Source organism: Protopterus annectens, chromosome 5.part1 (genome assembly GCF_019279795.1).
Source record: "Protopterus annectens isolate FY-2018-M chromosome 5.part1, PAN1.0, whole genome shotgun sequence".
NCBI lineage: Eukaryota > Metazoa > Chordata > Ceratodontiformes > Protopteridae > Protopterus > Protopterus annectens.
Window position 1 is genome coordinate 720,234,481 of NC_056736.1, and position 23,158 is coordinate 720,257,638.

Below are 23,158 nucleotides of genomic sequence, written 5' to 3' on the forward strand. Positions count from 1 at the left end.
AGATTTCAGGTCTCTACTGTAATAAATCAAAATCAAAATTCTTGATGTTAAATAAAAAAGAGGAGGTGCAAGCATTCGGAAATCACATTATTGGTAACCAAATTTCAACTTTAAACTATTTAGGGATTGTCCTATCTGAGAATATGATGCAAATACTAAATACCAATTACACCAACATCATAGTTTTAATTAAAACATTGGTGAATAAATGCAATAATATATTTATAACATTTGAAGATAGATTACAATTGATACAAATGGTCCTACTTCCTAAATAATGTACATAGCCCAGGCTCTACTACCTTTACCTGAAAAAGATTTATTAAAAAAAATCATGTCTATATTGTTAAGATTCTTGTGGTATCCTAAAAAAAACGCATTTTCTCATCATATTAGACAATGGGAACAAGGGGGGGGGGTTAAAATTCCCAGATATCAAATCATGCATAAGGACTACTATACTTAAAACTATGATTGACTGGGTTAACCATAACTATTCTAATTGGAAATGGTTACTAATGAATGAAAATGCTTTATCAAAATATCTCGTAACCACAGATAAAGATAATAGAATATGGTACTCTCTGAGCATAAACTTACAATATAATATAGTAATATAGAAAATTCATTAATACAAATATGGACATAAAGCTTTGGTTTGCATTTTTATTTCTCTTCAGTATTACAAGGAACTTCCCTGATAGGGTGCACAGAGAGATTTTAACTCCTGGGAACATAAGAATTTAATATGTTGGTTTCATTGCTTAATAAATCTACATGTTTTGGAAGCACAATATATATTATCAACTTATGGGTTATCTTCACACGATTGGTTAATATTACAGAGTGTTTTAACATACTCTAAGGATCTATGCAGAATAGTAAATAACTCATCTTTCCAAAATACTCCAAATTTATAATTTGGCTGTTTGAAATTATTTACAATTGTACTAATACAAAGAACAAACTGTCATATTTCTTTAAAGTGATAATTGCTTATAAGATAGCTCCTAATGTGTTTTATTGGCAATGTATAACTAAAGGTTTATTGACTACCTTATCATTAGAAGATAAGGCAAATGTACTACTTTCAATTAAATTAACATCCCACTCACAATATTGGAGAATATTTAACTGGAAATATTGACATAGATCCCTTTTAACTCCTGATAAAGTCTCAAAAATCAACTCATCCAATAACGCGTTATGTTGGAGATGTCAAGCTTTAACTAACACAGATTAGGCCCATGTTTTTTATGATTGTACTAATATTAAAATATATTGGAATAAGATTGATAATGTTTTACAAGCAATATATACAGATTAATTTGTCTTGTCTAGACCATTCATTTTATTAAATGTAACTAAAAATCCTCCTCATTTGAAGAAAACAGAATTGTATTTACTTTGGCTCATACTAGCAATAGCTAGAAAATATATAACTAGGAGATGAAACTCCAACACAGTGCCCACCATGGAGGAATTTCTCTATTTACTGAAGAAGTCTGCATTAATGGGTATAAAAACTAAAGAATTAAGAATCCATCCTATGCCACTACTTATTAATCTGTGGAGGAAAGTTCTGACTTTGATTGACACCTTGCAACTGGAATCAGACTCTTCCTGATAATCTATGCATAATGTACTAAGATTATTATCTATATTTGACCTGCTATTATCTTAATCTACTATTGTCAGACTGAATGTAAATAGTGTATATAGTTAAGTAATTTCTATTTAAACTGTAAACAGTTCTTCACTATGTTATATGATTAAAATAAAAAAATTGAGTAAAAAAAAAGGAAACCACCAGCTTCTCATTTCATAAAAAGTACCGCCCATCTCCCCCCTACTATGCCACTGAGAAATTATATTTGTCTAATAATTGAAGTTAAAACTATTGTTTATTGGTCTTAACTTGATGGAAATCATTTCATTATGGCAGTGGCAATTCTTGGAGCTGGGATCTTCTTCCAGTTTATCGTAATTAATTTCCATGCAATTGTTAAGAGTGTCCATATCAGGGAATTTTGTGATAGTTTTGTGCAATTTGGAAATAGAGCATTCATTATTAGGAGAGAGTCAAATACTATACAATTATCAGTCCAAAGAGCCTTAAAAAATCTTTGATATTATCCCAATAGTCTTTATTATTTTCATACTCATAAAGTATCAATCTGCTACTATCGATTTCTCTCATCTCCAACAAATATTGTCTTTTGTTTTAAAAACATTATGAATTTTATAAGGAATGAGAAAAATCCTTTGCAAATATTTTCATGAAAAGATTTTCCAAATAGTGCTATTTGTAGTTAATACTATTGATCTTAAAGTCAAAATTTTGCTATAAACATTGTGTATATCATTTAGGTTATATTTCAGCATGAAATTCCAAAAATTATCATCTATTTTAGTTTCTAGATATAACATTAATTTAGATAATTTAGATAAGGAGGGTTTCAATTCCCCATTACCTTTAATGACAAGAAAAAACTACTCCAACAAATTAGGGTATTGGGATTCACTGACTCCAGTTTTGATTTGATATTATAAAAAACTACACTCTCTCCAAGCTCTCATCACACTTGAGAATATGGACACCTGTTCAGTTACCGAGACAAGGTTTAAAGCAGCAGAGAGTACCCTGACAGTGCAAGGATTCTGTGCCTTCCACACTTTTAGACTGGTAGCTGCACAGACAAGGGATAAAGGTGGAGGTGTCTCAATATACATCAATAAGAAGCATACTTCTAGCATGGTCAAATAGGATAACATGCTGGAGTTCCTCCACATGCAGATCACCATAGACAAAATCTCGTACCATGCCCTAGCAAGCTATAGGTCACCCTCTATGTCCCAAGAAGCTCACATTGCATACTTGGACCTATTGGAGAAACTACCATCCAACCTAATGCCCCATTATGGGAGACTTTAATTATCCCTCTGTAGACTGAGAATCCTAAATGACAAAGAGGTTCCTGGACTTCATAAATACAAACACCATTGACCAAATAGTGAATAGTCCCACTAGAGGATCCAACATACTGGACATTGTGCACACAAATATGGGAAAATGCTTCACCCCCCCCCCCAATATCTTGTCTTCTCTGGTAAGATTCTTACATAAAGCTGTAGGATCATAGGATCATAGGAAGTTACTAGGCTAATGGCCCTAGGGCCCTTATAAACCTAGCCAAGTTCTACCCTTATTTCCACGATCAGCACCTATTGCTCCCAGTCCAAGAGTGACACAGGTAGAACCTCTGGGGTGAATATATGGTTACTCATCTAGTCATCCAGATTACATTTGAACAGGGCCAATGAGGTGTTCTGTTTGATATGAAGTGGAAGTTTGTTCCAAAGGTGTGGTAACCTCTGGGTGACAAGTCTGTCCCTCCATCAGCTTCTATTATTGTCACATAGCAAGTTAAGGTCTTTAGAGCAAGTAACCCATGTATGATTTGACTTACGGAGATGCAGTATTTCCAATAAAGCAAGGTCAGAGATTGCTTTGTATGCAATCTCCTTCTAAATCAAATCAATTCTGTAACACAATTAAAACCTGTAACAGGAACTATTCCAAGGCAAATTATATTGATGGTTTGTCAAAATTCAATGCCCCTCCAATCCAAGAGAACAGAGCAGCCTATGCTGAATTGGTCTCAGAAATTCTGTATAACCATGTCAAGGACTAGCTTTAAAAAAAACTCCATGATGGCATCCCAGAATAAACAGGATATACAACAAAAGGAAAAAATGTATGGCATTAATCAGGAAGGGTTATGCCCATAAAGAGAAAAACTCTCTCATTAAATAGGCAGCTAAGAGGGCTAATTAGGGCAAGCAAAGTCAATGTTGAGATTAAGATAGCCTCCCAGGTGAAAGAGGTGAAAGATAACCATAAGGCCTTCTTCGGCTGTCAGAAACCTCACAAGCTGTATACAGCAATGTGCAGAACTAGTGGTTAATGGTACCACATTTACAGAGCCTGGCAAAATAGTGAACCTATTAGCGGATAAATTCATTTCCAGCTTTGCCCCAACCATCCCCTAAAAAAATGCCTTCAGACTTAACACCACCAACTATAACTAGGGAGAATGTACAGACTGTGCTTAATAATGCCAGGAACACGGACTCAGTGGGCCCCAATAACATCTCAGGATGCCACTTGAACAGTTTAAAATATGATTTATCAGGACCCCTTGAGTCATTATGTAACTGTAGTCTTAAAAAGGCTTTCTACCATGTGAATGGAGGACTGTGACAGTCACCCCCCTTTATAAGGAAGGGCATTCAGTATATCTTGGAAACTACAGATCCATTAGTCTGACTAATCTTATTTGCAAAGCCATGGAAAGAATTTTGGAAATTATCAACAAGGACATAGGAGACCTCCAGACACAGGATCCATCCCAGTTTTGTTTTGTCAAAGGAGGGTCATGCTTACTGAATCTGGTGGACTTCTTTGAAGAGAAGTCAATGGATAAGGGGAAGAACAGTGCATACTGCCTTCCTAGATCTGGCTAAAGAATTTGATACACTACCCCAATCGGACATTGCCAACAAACTTACAGAAATATGTGTAAATCCCTTTTTAACATGATGGACAGCTAGCTGGCTCAGTGATAGATCACAGAAGTTTAGAATCAGTGAGGCCATCTCCTCAAAGAGGTCGGTCACCATTGGAGACCCCCATGACTCTGTGCTAGGCCCACTCCTCTTTGGCATCTACTTCTTGGATGCCAAAACCAGTGTCAGAGGCCTCTAGCTAACCAAGTTCACAGATGACTGCAAACTGGGAGTAGTCAGTGAATTCCTGCAAGATGAAAACACCCTTCAGGAAGGTCTAACACAGACAAACACTCGGTGCCAAATCCATGGCTTAAAACACAGTGCCAAGAAAAATATTATAGTACCTTTTGGGAAGTTGGCCACAATAGGTGACTACATCATCAATAAAACACCCCTAAAAGTTGATTCTCTAGTCGGGGATCTAGAAACTCATGTAGATAGTAACCTAGCCTTTGACCAACATGTGTCCATAGTAGTAAGAAAATCTTTCTGTGTTGCACAACTTATAAGCAAGGGAATGGTGTCTAGGTCCAGAGAGGTCATCATATCAGTGTACTCAGACCTCATCAGATCCATCATAGAGTACAATACCCCCTTTGGTGTGTACCTGACTAGTCACATGCAGCAACTAGAGCATCCACAGAGTTTCCTTACAAAACAAATACAGGAGTAAACACAATGTCCTGTGCTGATCACCTAAAAGCCCTAGCTCTTTATTCATTATCATAAAGGCTTCTGAAAAGTGATCTTTGACTGGCATAGAGAGCATCCCTGGACCCTGTTTTGATGAACCTTTTGGATATCCATAAAATAAATGCTATCAGAACTACTAGATTACAAGACATAAATTTTGCTTGTGACATATAGATAGATAGACAGATATGTTTTTCAGATAATTCCCACTGTCTCGAAGAGGCTCCCCATCCGTGTGAAGCAGAGTTCCTCACTATCCCTATTTAATCACAGTTTAGACTAATGGATGTGTAACTGGAAATGTCTCTGATGGACAGAGGCAGTCAGTAAATTACCCCCTATATAAATCAAATTTGTGGGTCACATTTGGGTTGCATGGCTTGGCTTATAAAGGCCCTAGTGGTCATTTGCCTAGTATGAACCCATGAAGACCTAATTATTTTCATCCAAGTCAAAGTTAGATAATTTCTGTACTGATAAAGAATTTGATCCTCTCAAACATTGCACCAAAAAAGCAAATTATTATTCTTTAAGGAAATCATTTAATAAAATACATTGGTGCCTAAACAATCAGGTGTATATGATATTGGTAAAACAGAAAAAAAAATTATTGACCATAAGTAACCATATAATTTCAAACAGACAATTGTTTTATACAGTCTTTCCTGACTGGGTGTAAATTTTAAGTGTAGCTTGTAAATTGTGCTGCTTAGCAGTATACTTCATTTGATTGCTACACACTGCTACTGATTGATCAGTTCTAACTGGCTTTGACCTTGCTCTGCTATGTGCAGTGATGGGGCAAAGTTTAGCTGGACTTGGTTTGTTTTAATGTATTTATAACCGATATCTAATATTCTCTTCATCCATCTTGGCCCTTTGCCTAGTTTGCACTGCTGCTTAAAGCTGCTGATAGCACAATGTGGTTGCAAACTGCTCTGAGTTGAATGCCGCTGCTATTGTTCATTTACCGAATCTCCTTATTATTCCTAGCTTGGTAATTCTGCCGTGCACACTGCTGCTGTTGCTTGTTTATAATAATTTTCTGTTGCCCACAGGTCAAGTCATTCAAATTGTTCATGTAGCTGTGATGGCTCTTTGTTGCTCCTTTACCAGCTCTTAGCCATCATCAACAGCTTTTGATATCTACATTTTTCCTTGTACTTAAACTAGTTATTATCAGTAACTGTTTCAGATGCATCCAGATATGTGGCAAAAAAGTATTATAAATCCAAGACACAATCACTGTGTGATGCCTAAGCCTATTATTGCTCTGTTTTGTGCCATCTGGACAAGCCTCTCCTCTTTTTGAAGGCAACTGAGCTTTGAAATACATGGTTTGTGTGATATCAGAGTGAACTTCGATTCATATTAATATTCGCTTTGATTGATCAAACGCAATTGCATCAAAAGTCAATTTGGCAAAAAATAATGTCAAAACACTAGCTTTCGCTGGATCTCAGAGATAACTTTTTTGCAGAGAGGCAAGACCCCTTGTCCCCTCCCCATTTTGGAGGATACCACCATACCCATGGAAGTTATATAAACTTAATCTGATGGTACACAACAGTGGAGAAAAGAAAAAGCGCCACTGTCAGCAAAAGTTGTTTTGGCATAATTTTTTTCCAAAACAACTTTCTCTGTAATTGCATTTGTTTGATTGACTTGACTCCCTTGTAACACTAGTGGTATCTGAGAGTGCCATTCTAGAGTGCACTGTCTGTAATTTTGGTTTCCGATTCAGCCCTCAGACCATTGGTATTATGTTGGATTACTGTATTGCTGTCTTACTGTAATTGTGTACTATACAAAATATAGTCCTGTACTACTCTTGGATCATACTGTACATAATGTTTAGTACTTTTTAGGCCTCTTGATACTGTAATTGTTTGTTTTTACCTCACCTGCTACATCTCCTCCGCTGCACATTTTATCTACAAAATACAACTTTTCTGCTCACTGATTAAACTGGTTCAACATATCGTTCCTACACTCAGTAATTTTTACTCACCTGGCAAAGGTGGAAATGTATCCTACATTTCCCTCGCCCTTGCGCTTGATATTCTTAAGCAGAGTAGGAACTGCTCAATACTTATTTTATATCAGAAACGGATATTTTAGGGAATGTAAAAATAAACCACCTTGGCAGAACGCTAGCATTAATAAGCAGTATAATAAAAAATACAAATGGACTTATATTAAGTCAAAATCTACTCACATTAAGACAGTAACAAAAGGTTCAGCAAAAATCTGAAAGCTGCCATGAGAAAGATAAAATAGGAACACATTAAAAATTATCATCTGAATATAAGGATTACATAAATCCTTCCTTAACTACATCAGGTGATTAAGACATAACGCTCAGCAATGTTGTGAATTAAGTCATAGGGGTAGTACACATTCCAACCTAGATATTGCTAATATACTGAGCAGATAAAATTAGTGCCAACTTCACATCAGAAGGTCACTGAAGTTCCGGAAATTCACTCGTCCCTTAAGATTATTATATAATGTGTCCTAAATGCACTCTCTAAAAGCTAAAAATACTACCACTGTAGGCCGTGATAATATACCTGGTTGCCAAAAATACTGTTTTTGAACCCCTTCTAAAACTCTTTAAATTAAACATAGCCACATATGTTTCTGAGCTGTGGAAATGGCTATCATTATGTCTCTCCATAAAGGGGGGCTCACCTCAGATCATGGGAACTACAGATCTATCATCAAAACAAGCCTAATTTATAAAGTTGTAGAATATATTTTATTTGATTTCATAATGTCCAGTAAAATAAAACTCATATTGCCGTAGGTCCACAACAGTATTGTTTTATCAATGGGAAATCATGTCTTCTTAATTTGGTAAACTTCTTTGCAAAAGTCTAAAGTTGTAGATAACAGCCACAGAGCTCATACATCACACATGCATCTGGCCAGGGTCTTTGACACTACTCCCTGTACTGGAATTACAAATATGTTATGTTTTAAGATGGGTAACAAACAAGGTGACAGTTAAAACCCACATAGTTAACGAAGCAGGTGCCACTACAGAAACACAAAACAGGTAACTAGTAGTGTTCCTCGGGGTTCAGTACTGGGGCACTTTCTGTTTAGCATTTTCCTCTTAGATCACCAACAACTGACATGGACATATGGCTGGCTAAATTTTCCAAAGACTGCAAGGTGGATGTTGCTGCTCACCTGGCATCTGATATTGTTACTACTGCAAGGGTGACACCATACAACTCAGTGATACATTAGAAGTTGGCATAAATTAAATGCGAAGGAGTGATATCATCACCGTTTGTAAACAAAACATGGCAGCAGCTTGCAGTACGGACAGCACCCCACTCCCAAATGATATGTTCATCAAAGGTCTCATCACCTTTGTAGACAGCTCTGTATCACTTGACCACTATGTGGCAACAGTAATCAAGGAACCCTTCTTTCTAGCCCAATTAATAGATATAGGTATGTTATCCAATTCAGAAGAAGTTCTCCTTCCACGATCAGCCCTGCCCTGATCAGAACAATTTTATAATATCTATCTGTCCAAATATATCAAAGAATCCAAATGTTCTTAAAAAAATCACGAGGAGACTACAGACCTTTACCTACCAAGTCAGACTTGAAGCTCTGTCTATGTACTTTGTCTGTTATAAATGTCTGTATAAAGATTTATGTCCAGCATTCTAGACTGGACATTTCTTGATCTCTCACACTTCCACAAAACAACTAGCTCCACAGGCTCCACAAAGATTCAAACAAGAGACTTGAGCCTCCATCAACAAATAACAAGGCTTGCTGAAGAGATAGATTTTATTACACAACACTTTGACAGTCTCTGACATAATCTTCTGTTATATATAAATCCTTATTTAATTTAAAGCAAACTTTAGTGATTAGATTCACACCAGTAAATTCATCTCAGGCTTGACTTATTTTGCCCTTCTGGGGACAGCAGGTGCCCTATGACAATGAGTATTGGCAGGGTGATGTGGTGCAGAGACAGTCTCTGCATTATAGACTCTATGAAATCTATTTAACAGACACTAAATTAACATGGATATAGGAGATTTGGATGCACTATATTATTTTGGGTATCTTGCTGGCATAAAACTGAAAAAGAACAACAGAACAAATGCAAATAAATTACTGGAAACTCAAAATAAAATATTTATTTTGGAGAAATGGTGATTGGAGTATGGATACATCACCAGTGGAGTTGATGAAGTATAGATGCACTGGAGGTGTATGGGTAAAGCAGTAAGTTCTAAATGCACTGGAGTTGGATGGGTAAAGCAGTAAGGTCTAAATGCACTGGAGGTGGATGGGTAAAGCAGTAAGGTCTAAATGCACTGGAGGTGGATGGGTAAAGCAGTAAGGTCTAAATGCACTGGAGGTGGATGGGTAAAGCAGTAAGGTCTAAATGCACTGGTGGTGGATGGGTAAAGCAGTAAGGTCTAAATGCACTGGAGGTGGATGGGTAAAGCAGTAAGGTCTAAATGCACTGGAGGTGGATGGGTAAAGCAGTAAGGTCTAAATGCACTGGAGGTGGATGGGTAAAGCAGTAATGTCTAAATGCACTGGAGGTGGATGGGTAAAGCAGTAAAAGGTCTAAGTGGAAAATGTACTCACAAATGAGAATAAGAACTTTACAGAGTTAGTTAGAGCACTATGGTAGACTTCCTGAGAATCAGGTCTTCTCCTGTGGGTGTTTACATATTTCCCTTATGTTTATGTATACTGTACATCTTTTAGGTGTCACCCTGCACTCTGACTCATGTCACTGTGAGTTTTGTAACACAGTCTGCCTGACTTATAACTCATCGAAGTGTGAACTAACAAACACCTTTTTCCTATTCATAGATATAAGACTCAGAATGAATCATTTTTAGTAAAAGACGGGTGAAGTCAGAGAGTCTTCACAACGCCCTATATAAAAATGTATATTATTAACTAAAGTATAAAGAAAGCGTGAGGAAATGGTGTTTGCCATCTCACTTATTTGATGAGCTATGTGACAGCAGAGTTTTTTTTATGTTTTTTTATGCCTGCCAACTGTCAGCCTCTCTTGACCGGGCTGTGTACTACATGAACTACAAAATGAAATGGCATCTCACCTAAGTGTCGTGTTTAATCATAGCCTCACCTCAGGCTTCGTGTCCACTGAGTGGTGCACTGATACAGTTATCCCCCTCCACTAGGTGGGATCCACCTTGGACCCCAGGAACTACCGCCCCATTAGTCTGATGAGCCTGATCTGCAGAGTCTTGGAATTTATTATCATGAAACTTATAAACAAAGACATTGGCAACCTTTAAACACTGGACCCACCCAGTTTGCATTCCTGAAGGGCCAATCTTGTCTCCTGAACCTGATTGACTACTTCGAATCAATCTCCAGAGCCGTGGACGAGGGTAAGGTGGTCCACACAGCCTATCTAGACCTTGCCAAGGCCTTTGACACCATCCCCCACACTGGAATCATAGATAGACTTACTAAGCTGGGCGTTAATCCCTACGTCACTTGATGGGTTGCAAACTGGCTTACTGACAGAACCCACACTGTAAAAGTAGCCGACTCCAAATCCAGCTCCAGACAAGTGACAAGTGGAGTACCTCAGGGTTCAGTCCTGGGACCGGTCTTGTTTGGCATTTACTTCTCTGAAGTACAGGCCAACACTAAGGGACTCTGGCGAACAAAGTTCGCAGAGGACTGCAAAATGGGAGCCATTATTGAATCCCCAAATGACGTGGATACTCTACAAAAGGGCCTTACAGAAACAGATGCTTGGTGCCAGAGCCATGGGCTCAAGCTCAATGCCAAGAAATGTATAGTTATCCCTTTTGGTAAAAAAACATGTACCTGTGAATTACCACATAGGTGGCAGTACACAAAACACCGAAAGTGTGATAAGAGACTTAGGGACACAGGTGGACAGTGGTCTCACCATTGATAACCATATCACTACAACAGTCAGGAAATCCTTCTATGTGGCACACCTCATCACTAAGGGCTTTTCATCCAGAAAAAGGAGGTCATTGCCCCACTGTACTCATCCCTCATTAGACCCATTGTAGAATACAATGCCCCGTTTGGTATGTACCTCTCAAGACATCTGCAACAACTGGAAAGGCCACAGAAATGCCTTACTAAAAGCCTAAAGCAGATGCCCTATGCTGGCCAACTTAAAAAAACTCCAGCTATACTCTGTCGCATATCATCTACTCAGAGGCGATCTCTGCTTAACATACAAGGCCATGTCAAACCCAGAACTATTGAACATGCTACACTTAAAGAAATCCCAATCCCTCAGAGCCACACGCTTCAGGGATCTAAACCTTGTCATCACAATAAACAAAACATGCTGGAGGGATAGGTTCCTGACCCAGAGACTCCCCAGACTCTGGAATAGACTGCCCATACATGTCAAGCAGAGCACCTCTTTGGCCCTCTTCAAAAGGAACCTTGATGATTGGATGGGAGAAAGGAAATTCACCCCAGGGATCATGTCAGTCACCCTGCTAGACAGGGTTCCAGGGAAGTAAATAGTGTGAGAAGAAATAGCCAGGGAATTGTTATGGCTAGGCTTGTATTGGCCCTAGGGCCGATAGCGTAGTACCAACCTATGAACCTATGACTGACCCCTTGATTCTTCTTCAACCAAGGGTCTGTCAAAGAAAGCTGTAATCCATATAGTTATCGGGGTTTTCTGTTAGTCCTAGACCCCAGTCTCCCATGGCAGCTGATCAGTTTAGCCACATTAGTAGTCTCCTTAATATACATGCTTTTGAATGCACCATACTCCAGCTACAGCATATACTCATTGTCATGCACACCTCCGTCAGGGCACAGATTTGTCCTAGCTGCCTCCACCATCCCCTCCACCCCGTAGGATGTGAAAATCTGTGATGGCTGTTCACTTTCACCCTCCTCTGTCAGCTCTTCCAGTGCACAACTCACAAGTCAGCCCAGCTCTTCCGGTTCTTAATTAGAGCTTCATCCTTCTTCGACACACAACTGACTCGTTTAAACTTTTGTATATGTTATGGTAATCTTGTTTTATTATAATCAACATTTTTTCACGCTTCAAGGATGAAAAGACATTTTAGGTCAACGTGCAGTATACCTCACATTGTTTAGAAAGTAATCCCTAAATCTGGCATATTGACGGTTGGGGTTATCACTAAAAGAATTTAATAAGAAAGAAAAATACTGGTTAACAGTCATATTTATAGCCTTTATTTTGTACTATATCTTACCATACTGACTAATTTCTGGGAAGGTGAAAAGACACTTGGTGCTGTATTATACCTGTTCCCAAGTGAATTTGAAAAGGTAGACTTCAATCAGACAAGGTCAGAAATGAGAAGGAACCCATCTTCTAGAAATCATTCAATCATGAAGTTGATAAACAATAATATGTTTGTTTTAACTGCTTAAGCACCATAAATATTGTGTTAAGTATTACAGCAAGATCTGGTGTTTTTACCAGGCACTCAAGTAACAACATAAAGTCGCTAACAATGTCTCAGAACCCTCAAGTGTTTATTGAACCTGCTGTCCTAATGTGAAATTCAGGAATGTATTGTAATGCAGACTTACTAAGTATTTTTTAGGTTCAGCATTCACGGCTTACTTTTAGAGAGAATGGTTTAGAAAATGAATTGAGTAATATTTAAGAACTGATAAGTATCCAGCAGTGCTGAGCTGGGTAACATGCAGAGGTTTTCTTTTCTGGGAAAACACACGCAACCATTCATTAGTGTCCCCTCATATTACAGGTGAGGTTACCTGTAGCAACATGGCACCCTTTATTCAGATCTATCTCATCTGTACCTAGCTGTTTGCGTTCTATTCTGAACCTCCAAATTTAGGCCCTATAGTCATATCCAGGTTAAGCTTTTACCTGCAGAGTTTTACTTATATTTTATACATCCGAAGACCTAACATAGTATTTTGTTAAAATCTGAATACTTCTAATAATTTAAGACAAAAGATAAACTTTAAAAATCATTTAGTAATAAAGTCATTTATATTAAGACCTCTTCATTTGATTATGCTTGGGGAAAGTCCTCTCAGACATCAGTGCCATACCAAGCTGATGGTTTAACTCTGTTTAAATGGACCATATGAGATAGTTAGGGATTGCAGGGGAACGGATAAGCTATCTAAAAAAAACATACTCTGGCTTTTATACAAGGAAGAGGGGGAAAGGAGAAATCAATAGTTTGACTGCAACAGATATATATAAAAATAGCTCATTTGCATTAAACTTAAAATGTGTTATTAGACTGTCTCATGTACATAATTTTTAAAAATATTTTCAAACTGTCTTGTGTAGAAAAATGTATGTAGCATAAACTATGACTTTTCTTCCATATAGATCCAATTTTGTCAAAATCAGAAGGTCAGTCATGATGATTCAGAAATACTGGCGGGGATATATGTGCCGAAAAAATTTCAGTGCTGTAAGTATTCTATGTTTAACTGTCTTCAGTTCCTGTCTTACATGGTAAATAATTAGTGCTTAGATTATCAAAGAAGTTGCAAGGAATTTTGTGGTAGAAGTTTGAGTCTGTTATGGCTATGTATACCCTAGAAAACTTAACCCAAAAGACTAAAAGACCAAATGCCACATCAGACTGTATCAAATAACCTTAAAAGGTAAACCCCAAATTCAGCATAAAACACAAATAATTTATTACCTTATTTGAACACTATACTGACAGTTTTATAATACAAATGATGCATACTTACCTGTGTGAGCGTACATTAGCATACAACATAAAACTATTTATAGGATTATGGAACAGCAGTGCAAAGAACTCTAATGTTTCATTTATGTAGCAGACGTACAAATCTTAAATATAAAATCTACATTTGCGCATCTATCTTTTATGAAAAGCACTATTACCTATTAAGGAGTTTATATTGTGTGTTTACCTATCATGCATATACAAGGTAGATTCTATACAACTCTATAGACTTAACAAAAGATACAATCACAAAACTTGTGTTATAAGTTTTTTACTGCCAATAAACGTACTGCAGTTACTTTAAGACTGAGCTGCTTTTAATTTTCCTTCATGCACTCCCTGAACAGGAGCAGTTCTTATGAATCCCTCTCTATTGTAATATTTATTCTGTAATGTCAGACATCTTCAGGAATAAGAAATATTTTATTTTTTCTGCAAAACCAAGTATTTCATTTTTACCAAGTGAATGTATGCATTCTCAGAGTTATAGGATGTGCCAAGATTGCAGAGAGCTTACTCCTCCCGCAGAGGTAATGACAAGATTATTGTTTGTACATACTAACTGTAACAGGCTGTTTGTTTAGTCTTTGCTGTTTTTGTCTTTTCTGTTCTTGAGTTATGTTTGTACTTTTCATAGTTCTACCTGGTAAAATCCTGCCATAAAACTACCTACTGGGAATGTGACTGAGTTTTTTTTTACTATCAAGAATAACTAAGCTACTTCACTGCAGTGTAGCCTAACTCTTTGACGAAATATTGACTGACATTCTAATTGCAGATCCTGTGTGACGGATCAATTACACTCAACTGTAATGTCTTCTGTTACTCTTCTGCTTAAAGAAATTTTTTCAAAAGTAAACATGCCTGCTTATTTGACAGCAAAAATTTAAAAAGCAATGCTAACTATATTTCCATTCAGATAACTATGTAACCAAAGGAAACAGGATTATACCACAACCATCACGTTATTCAGCAAAGAGTTATTCATAAACGTTGTAGCATTTCATTTATACATGCAGTAACTCCTTTTATGTGCTTTAAAACTGGTAAGACTTAAGATGTAATTTTCTTCTGTTAAACAATCTAATCTGAATGACTTGTGGACAGAAGTGATGCATTCATAGAGAGGCTGCATAGTGTGCAAAGCTGGTTTCATGTGCTGGGCAGTGGGTGTCCGAGTCATAGATACTATGCGGTCAGTATAACAGTCTTGTGCTGCTGGTGAGCAACAGTTTACAGAATCACATGTAGATGAAGTACTCTTTGAGTCTGGCTTATTTAAATTAGGCCCTTGTGCATCCTGGTGTGCACAGATGACTTGCATAGTACAGAAATTTATTGATGTCCTTACTAAGCAAGAGCCATACAGAGCAGTGCATAAAATATGTAAGTGCACGCAGTTATTAACTGCATTATAACTATGGGAGAATCTTCAGAGTGAAGCAGAGAAGCTTTGCCTTGCTCAAATTGTCAATCCATGTAAGCTGCGTTTGTGAATTTGTATGTGAGTTTCTGTGTGTGTGTGTGTGTGTGTGTGTGTGTGTGTGTGTGTGTGTGTGTGTGTGTGTGTGCGCACATGCGCACGTGTGTGTGTGTGTGTGTGTGTGTGTGTGTGTGTGTGTGTGTGTGTATCTGTGTGTGTGCGTGTGCACATGTGTGTGTTTCAGTGTGTGATTTAAAATTTTTCCCAAGTTCCGGTAGTTAATATCTAGTGAATGTCAGATGTGTACATTTTGCCAAGTAGTTCACAATCTAGCTGAGCACAGCAGTACCTTCAGGCGATTAAATTCTAGTGATAAAGTTGGTAATTCTGTTTTCCTTGTAGATGAAAATTGGATTTTTACGCCTTCAAGCACTGTATCGATCGCGTAAGTTGCATAAACAGTACCACGTTGCCCGAAAACGAATCATGCGGTTCCAAGCTTATTGTCGTGGCTTCCTAGTGCGGAAGGCTTTCAGGCATCGACTCTGGGCAGTCATCACAATTCAGTCCTACACCAGGGGTATGATTGCACGTAGACTATACAAACGACTAAAGGGAGAGGTGAGTATCTACATGCTTGCCATAACAGTATAGAAACAGCGATACTAATTACTCATTTACTGATTTTAAATCTTTTATTTATGCTGTGTTAGCTTTTGTTTAATTGATGTTAATCAATATAGCATGCTGAATGAATAAAACATTTGCTTAAAGACTTATAAATGCATAATAGTACACTACTGTGTGACCTATACTGGGGCCACAAGCTAATGTCTTATAACTAAGTACTATATAATAATAATGTATAATGGCTACTGGATTATTGGGTTATTAAATTGCTATAATTCCTCCAAAATACAAAGGGTGGTCTTTCAGGCAGGTATAGGATTATAGGCTGAAGTTAGCTGGCTTCATAGGTTAGCACTAGGCTAAGTGCCCTTGTGGGTCATTTTTTAAGCCTAGCCAATTGCTCAATGTAAGAATCAAACCCTTTACTTTGTATCTGTAAGGTAAACACCTTAACTGTTATACCGACCTCCCATTGTTCAGAAGCTGTATAAAACCATTCTCCCCATTAGCATGGTATGGAAGGACATATATAACTTTCCATGCCAGTGGGATTAGTTAGATAATAAAAGCAATAGATATCTTTATGAAGAAGTAAATAATAAGCTTAGGAGGCTTTGATTATAGCGGAACACATTTAAGTATTTTGGTGTGGTGCTCCTCATGGAAATCCTGAGGTTGCATAACTTCAGAAAGTTCATGGGACTGTGCATTTATTTATTTAACATTTGTTTACTGGGAACGTCCAACTTGGAATTAGCCAATTTTCAGCAGAGGCCTGGGGAAAAATACTCCAGATGCATGTCTTTGTAAAATGGGAGGAAACCAGAGCACCCAGAAGAAACCCACACAGATGCAGGGAGCCAATTTTCAGCAGAGGCCCAGGGAGAAATGCTCCAGACGCATGTCTTTGTAATATGGGAGGAAACCATAGCACCCAGAGGAAACCCATACAAATGCAGGGAGGACATGCAGACTTCACACAGAAGGCACCCTAGCCAAGAATCAAACTGGAAAACCTTTTGCTGTGAGGAGACGATGCAAACCACTGCACCACTGCACCATCCAACATAGGTGCTGGGGAAATCTGAGCTAGATTAACACAAGTAAAAGGGCTGGGAAATGATCTTCATATGTTATATTATAGCATGACTTAGGAAGCTCTACATTTGTTGAGAATGCTGGTTTGTGCCAGTGCTAGGATTTTTACTTCTGCAGCTACAAGGAAACAGAGATCCTTTGTATAATGTGAAATAGATGCTGCAGAAGCATCTGTAAGTATGGTAAACTCTTCTTAAAAAATACAGAAAAATGTAAGAAAGAGAGGGCTGAGGAAATAGTTAAGATGGGAAATGGAAAATGAAAACAGATTGCAGTTATTATGATACATTTGCACCAAGAAAGGTAAAAAGGCTAGGAAGGACTGCTCAGGAGTGAGTCAGCAGATAAGTTGATGTCATAATTAATGTGAGAGACATGATTGCAAATGACGAAAGTTGAATGAAATAGTGACTTAAGTAAGCGGGAATGTTGAACATTTAGATTGCTGTTGCAGTAGCATAAGCTATTTGAGTCCTGCCCAGTGACCGTCCTGCTTTCAAAGCTTGAGGGAGCTTTCCTCATACTCTGTCAAGAGCTCAAGGGGATCCCCAATATAAAGTCAGTCAGAGCACATATTTAATTATGGCTTTATTACTGTCAAAATGCACTCCTTCTGTGGGCCCTGTGGAACTATCAGCCAGCCAGTAATCCTACAAGGCTGGACAAATAAGTACCTCTTGGGGAAAATGTCCACTAACATTTATTTTCTGAGGAAAATGTGCTTTTCTGACTCAAAATGTGATGTTTTCAAATAAACTGAATGTTTTTTATGGATTATTATTGCATTTCTAAAGGAATTTGTGTGTAAATGCTTATTTGAACATTTGGTGTAAAAATTCTGTTTATGGACAGAATTTTCTAACAGGTTTTGTAGGTTTGTGTTCTTGGGGCAGGATATTGTGCTTGTGGGAGTATCACTTGTTCTCTACTTTACTTTTGCCCGTTCAAGCAGGCTATGCTTTCCACCTTCAAAGTCTCATTACCAGCTTACCTGTGGAGCAGCAGCTAGTTTCTGCAGTTTTACCTTTCCCTGTTTGCAAGAAGAATAAAGTAGTTAAGAGAGTCTGTGGATATCAAGTCTTGTTAAGTGAGTCTGTGGATGTCAGGCTGGCTGCTGATTTGCTTCACCCTGTGGTGGCTGACTCTGCTGGGGCTTCTCTTGGCTCCTCAGACCACACATGTTTTTCCTCCAGTCCCTCTGGTGATTCATCTACAGTCACCAAGGACCAGGGAATATCCATATCCTTTGTGACTGTAGGGATGCCCTTGATGGGCAAGGGAGCACCACTCTTGCTGGTCTCAGGGGAAAGGGCAGGTGAAGGGGTCTTTCATATAGCAAAGATAGTGACCCTGAATCTGTGAGGTTTACCTAACGTGTTATTTTCCAAGGCATTTCCCAGGAACAGAGAACACAGTATGAAAATCTTGCCTTCCCCTGTTTCTATTTCTGTGGACAGGGAAGATTTCATGAGATTTGCTAAGATGCTCATGTTTGCCTTCTCTTTTGCCTACGACTGCTTTAGGCAAATAAAAAAAAAATTAATTTCCTCGCTTTCTGATGTGGATTGTTAGAAGAGCAGGCATTTCTAGAGGATGGTGGTAATTCAGGAATTTCTTGTAAATCTGACGAGTCTAATTATGAGGAAAGTATGGTTTTAGATTTGCCTTTAGAAGATGTTAGTTTTTCTGAGACTTTATCTAAGATAAAAGTGTTTTTTTTCAGTGGGAGAAGAAATTCCTATTTCACAGATTGTATCATGATTATATTATTATGATGATAAGATGGATATTCCTAAATCTGCAGCTGTTCCTCCTGTTCTGAAGAATGGTTTTCTCACTCTGCTGCTAGTTTGCTTGATAATCAGCCTTTGGCCCCAGGAACTCTGATAGGGTTCTTCAGTCTCATAAGTATTTGTTTTCAAACCTAAAGCAGGTTCTGGAGTAGTCTCTCTATCTAAAACTGCTTCTGCTAAACAGATTATTGCTGCTAACTCAGTTCCCTCTGACAGGGATGGGAAAACTTTTGACAAGTTTGGGATGAAACTGTACTCTTCTGCTAGGTTAACTTTCACAATTGTAAACTATCAAACTCAAATGTTAAAGTCAATAATTTTATCCTTTGCAAACATACAAAAGGTAATAGTTAACCTTCCTTCTTCTGAGTTGAAAATCATTTAAAGGACTCTTTAACATCTGCTTCTCATGTTACTATGCAGATTTTAAAAGTGCGCTTATGATGTCACTGCTGATTCTTCCTCCAGAGCTACTGCTTCTGGGTCACTAATGAGATGATTGGTTGGGCTTTATGCTCATAACCTTCCCGAAGAAGTTAAAATTGAAATTTTTAATTCTCCCTTAGACAAGGAAGTTCTGTTTGGCCTTTCTGCAGTGGAGGTATGGGGGAAAGGGAAAAGTTGATTGAAGGAGTAACTAATATCTTTCAATGTCATCTTTTAAAACAAATAAAAAAATTCCCTTCCTCCTCAGCTCCCTTTTTTAAAAAGCAGTTTAAGCAGCAAGGAACCCCTAACAGAAGTTTAAAAAGCAATGGCTAGAAGGCTTTGAAAAGAAAGGAAAAGCTTCTAAAAATCAAGAACATTCCTGCCAGCCAGCATGTCTATTTGCCTGTTCAGGCACTTCCACACTCACCCTGGCAACCTCTCCGTCTCTCAAAAGCTTCATCTTCTTTTGTGGCATCAGATTATGGTACACAAATGCATCTTAAATGTGATACAGCAGTGAGACACTTGTCAATGGGACTCTCTCACTCCTTTCATGGGATTCCTCCATGTCCACTGAACTTCTCCTTGCCAATTCCCATTCTGCATTAAATGCTTGTATGGTAAACCACTGCCTCCCTGTCAAATAGGCAAAGGCTTTTATTCAAGGAATACTTTTTCAGAGACCAAATATGGAGGAATTCTTGAGACCTGTGTTAGACTGGTCATTTCTAAACCTTTTTGTCAAGAACTCAGATGATTTCCTCCTCAGTCCTGTTTACCTATTCACTCATCTCTGGCTTTTATGGTAAAGCTAGGCTTAAACGATGCTTATTACCACATTCCCATTTCTGAGCAATTCATATTTTTTAAGATATTCTGTGTCTGGCTTACATTATTAGTTCTCTGTCTTACCCATTGGACTTTCCACTGCTCCAAGGGTATTAATAAATAGGTTGGCTGAAGTAATTACTGACATCAAGATATTTACATTTCCATATTTGGACAATTGTCTTATCTTTGAATATACTTTTTTCCAGCTATTGCGAGTGTTTTCCAACTGTTCAGAATCTTCTACTCGGTATGGATTTTCAAATCAACTTTCAAAATCAACCCTTTTCTTTTTTCATTATTGTATTTCTAGGATGTCTGCTAGATTCTGCCTTCCTGTGTTTTTTCAACAAAGCCAGGCATCAGCAAGGAAATTTCTCAAGATTTTGGGGTTCATGGCATCAATGATTCTCATTCGTACCCTGGCCAGACTCCATGTGAAGAAAATCCAGTCTAGCTTCAGGTCAGTCTAGACTCTGCATCTTCACCCTTTATCTTTCCAGATCCCTGCTCTGGAATTTGTAAAAAGGGAGATTATCTGGTAGGTAGACCTGATCTCTTGCAGTTCAGGTCTGCCATTGTCCCCTCTAACGTCTCTCCAGTCTGTCACTACAGTTGTATCAGACATGATGTAGAAAGTGGCTTCCAAAGGGGTGAAAGTGCAAGCTCTGTGAATTCCTCATGGAGGAAAGACTCACATAAATGTCAGAGAGATGCTGGCAGTGAGCAACATATTGTAAGTCTTAAATCATCTCTGGTAATCTTGCCACCCCACAGTGGAAGAGAAAAAACGAGTACTAGAACATCCCATGTGTAAATGGAAAAAAATAATCTAATTAGTGTCAATCCAAGGACCAGGATCCTGTTCAGGCCTGGCTGCCTCTAGTTCTTAATTATTTGTGTGAGTTACTGTCCACTGACATTTCTTATTCCTGTATCAAGGTCCAGTTTCAGCCATTTCTGCTAGTCCGGTCTTATAACTATCCTCAATTTGAACAGGTTTTGAAAGGGGTGCTGCACATTTGTCCACATAGAAAACTGTTGCCTCCTTGGAATCCTAACTTTGTGCTTGAAAGCTTACTCTTTTCTTATTTGAACCAGCTGATCAAGCTGAACTGAGGTTATTAATATGGAAGACTGTTTTACTCATTGCTCTGGCATCTGGTGGGAGAGTGTTTGGGTCACAAGCTGTTATAATGAGTCAACCCTACCTCGTTTTCCAGAAGGACAGGGGTTTACTAATCCTTCTTTGGTAATCTATTAGTGAAGTACCTCGCAGAATGCGCAGTAGCAAGTCCTGCCCAAACCTCACCTTTCCCCCAAGATTTCCTGATGGTGTGGTAAATCTAGTAAATACTGATGCATGTGCCGGCATGAATATTGATCTCTTTCAGAGCAAAAATAAGAAAATGGTTGCAGTATCCAAGTAAACTAACAAGCCTGTTAAAAACCCCATCCATAAAATTAAAAGGTAGACTAACTCTGAGCAACAGGAATTAACTACTCTCTATATACAAGGGACCACAATCAGTGGATCGGTTAGCTATCCACTTTGTAGCTATTTAAGTCGGCTGTGTGGGTTGCTTAGATTTGTTCTAATGGTATATGCCTTTACTCAGACATACTTGCTGAACTGGTTGCACTGGTAATTGGTTTGCATTCTTTTAAATGTGGTTATTTTTGGCTTGTGTCTTGAGGTTGCTGGCACTAATTATTTGTACTTTTCCAGAAGCAAAATTATTAAAAGGACCCTGTAAGTTTTGAATAGAAATGCTGTATGGACTGGCAAGGAAGAGTTTGTAAGTTTAAGGTGGATTTTGGAAGTTGAGAAGGTTATGGCTCCTTTTAAGAATATAGAACTACCTGTCTGGTTGTAGTAATTAGTTTGAAGGCATGTGGGGTGTGGTCCACGGTTACTCCAGCAGAATTCACTTGAAGCAGTATTTTGTCTGTTCTGATACGATGTGAACGCTTAAGATGTTAGCAGTGTTTGTGCCACGTAACAAGCACCACCTGTACACTGTAACACTAAAGCTGTGGGTACTCGCCTCTTCTCCCACGTGACCTACAGTTATGTAATTGTGTTACTTTACAGTATGTAAATCAACTTTTCACCTGATCAGTGATAACGGTACCCAGAACCTGAGTGTGCATTGCGTTGAAAGCACTCCATGGATCTGGCTACTGAGATCAGGGTTGTATAACATTTTCTCTGTATATAGATAGTGATGTAGATATTCTCACATGCATACATGGCTGTCATGCTGACATCAATTTTTGCTGTATGCTTGCAGAGTAATTTCCTTTTTTGGATTGCTGTTTTGAGGTTGATATATTTATAAAGACCCCCAGCAGCCTAGCTAGATTAAGGCATTACGTGAGCCTTGTCCTTTAGTTGGTGAGAGTTTTGTTTTTAAGCACAGATGGTTTAGCTATAGAAGCGAGTTGAAAGTTGGTACAAACCAAGAGTGGAACTATTCAAAGTAAAACACATTAGTCTGAAGTGCGATGCGCACAGAGTAAAATTTCTCGAAGTTTGTGCAAGATGGTTGCATCTGTAACCAATGTATTGCATGATGTCACACGGAAATCTGCATATCTGTCAGTCACCAGCCACTTCCATGCCCCTTTTCCCTGTCAATCATTACAGATACGCCCACTTCTGCGTAGACCTGGGTGCGAGGTACTTCACTAATAGAGTACCCCTTCTTTTATACCTGAAGTGGTTTTAGAGTTTACCTTAAACCAGACTATTAATCTTCCTGTCTTCTTCCCTGAACCAAGGAACAAGGGAGAAATGATTTTTCACACTCTGGATTTCTACCAGCAGTTCTGTTACTACTTAGACAAAACTTAATTCTTCAGGAAAGGCAAATAGCTATTTGTCTGCTATGAAGGAAAAAGAAAATGACAACCAATGCTGAAACAGTTTA

The 23,158-nt window shown here is 38.2% G+C and overlaps 1 protein-coding gene across 1 annotated transcript in view; it reads left to right on the plus strand.

Annotated features, from left to right (window-relative positions):
* The window catches only part of MYO7A (myosin VIIA), a 1,588,820-nt gene that overhangs the window by 717,353 nt on the left and 848,309 nt on the right, over positions 1–23,158 (plus strand). Inside the window, exons 20-21 of the mRNA XM_044073349.1 lie at positions 13,652–13,736; positions 15,850–16,068. Coding sequence (XP_043929284.1) covers positions 13,652–13,736; positions 15,850–16,068 — 304 coding nt within the window. The remainder of the gene's footprint in view (positions 1–13,651; positions 13,737–15,849; positions 16,069–23,158) is intronic.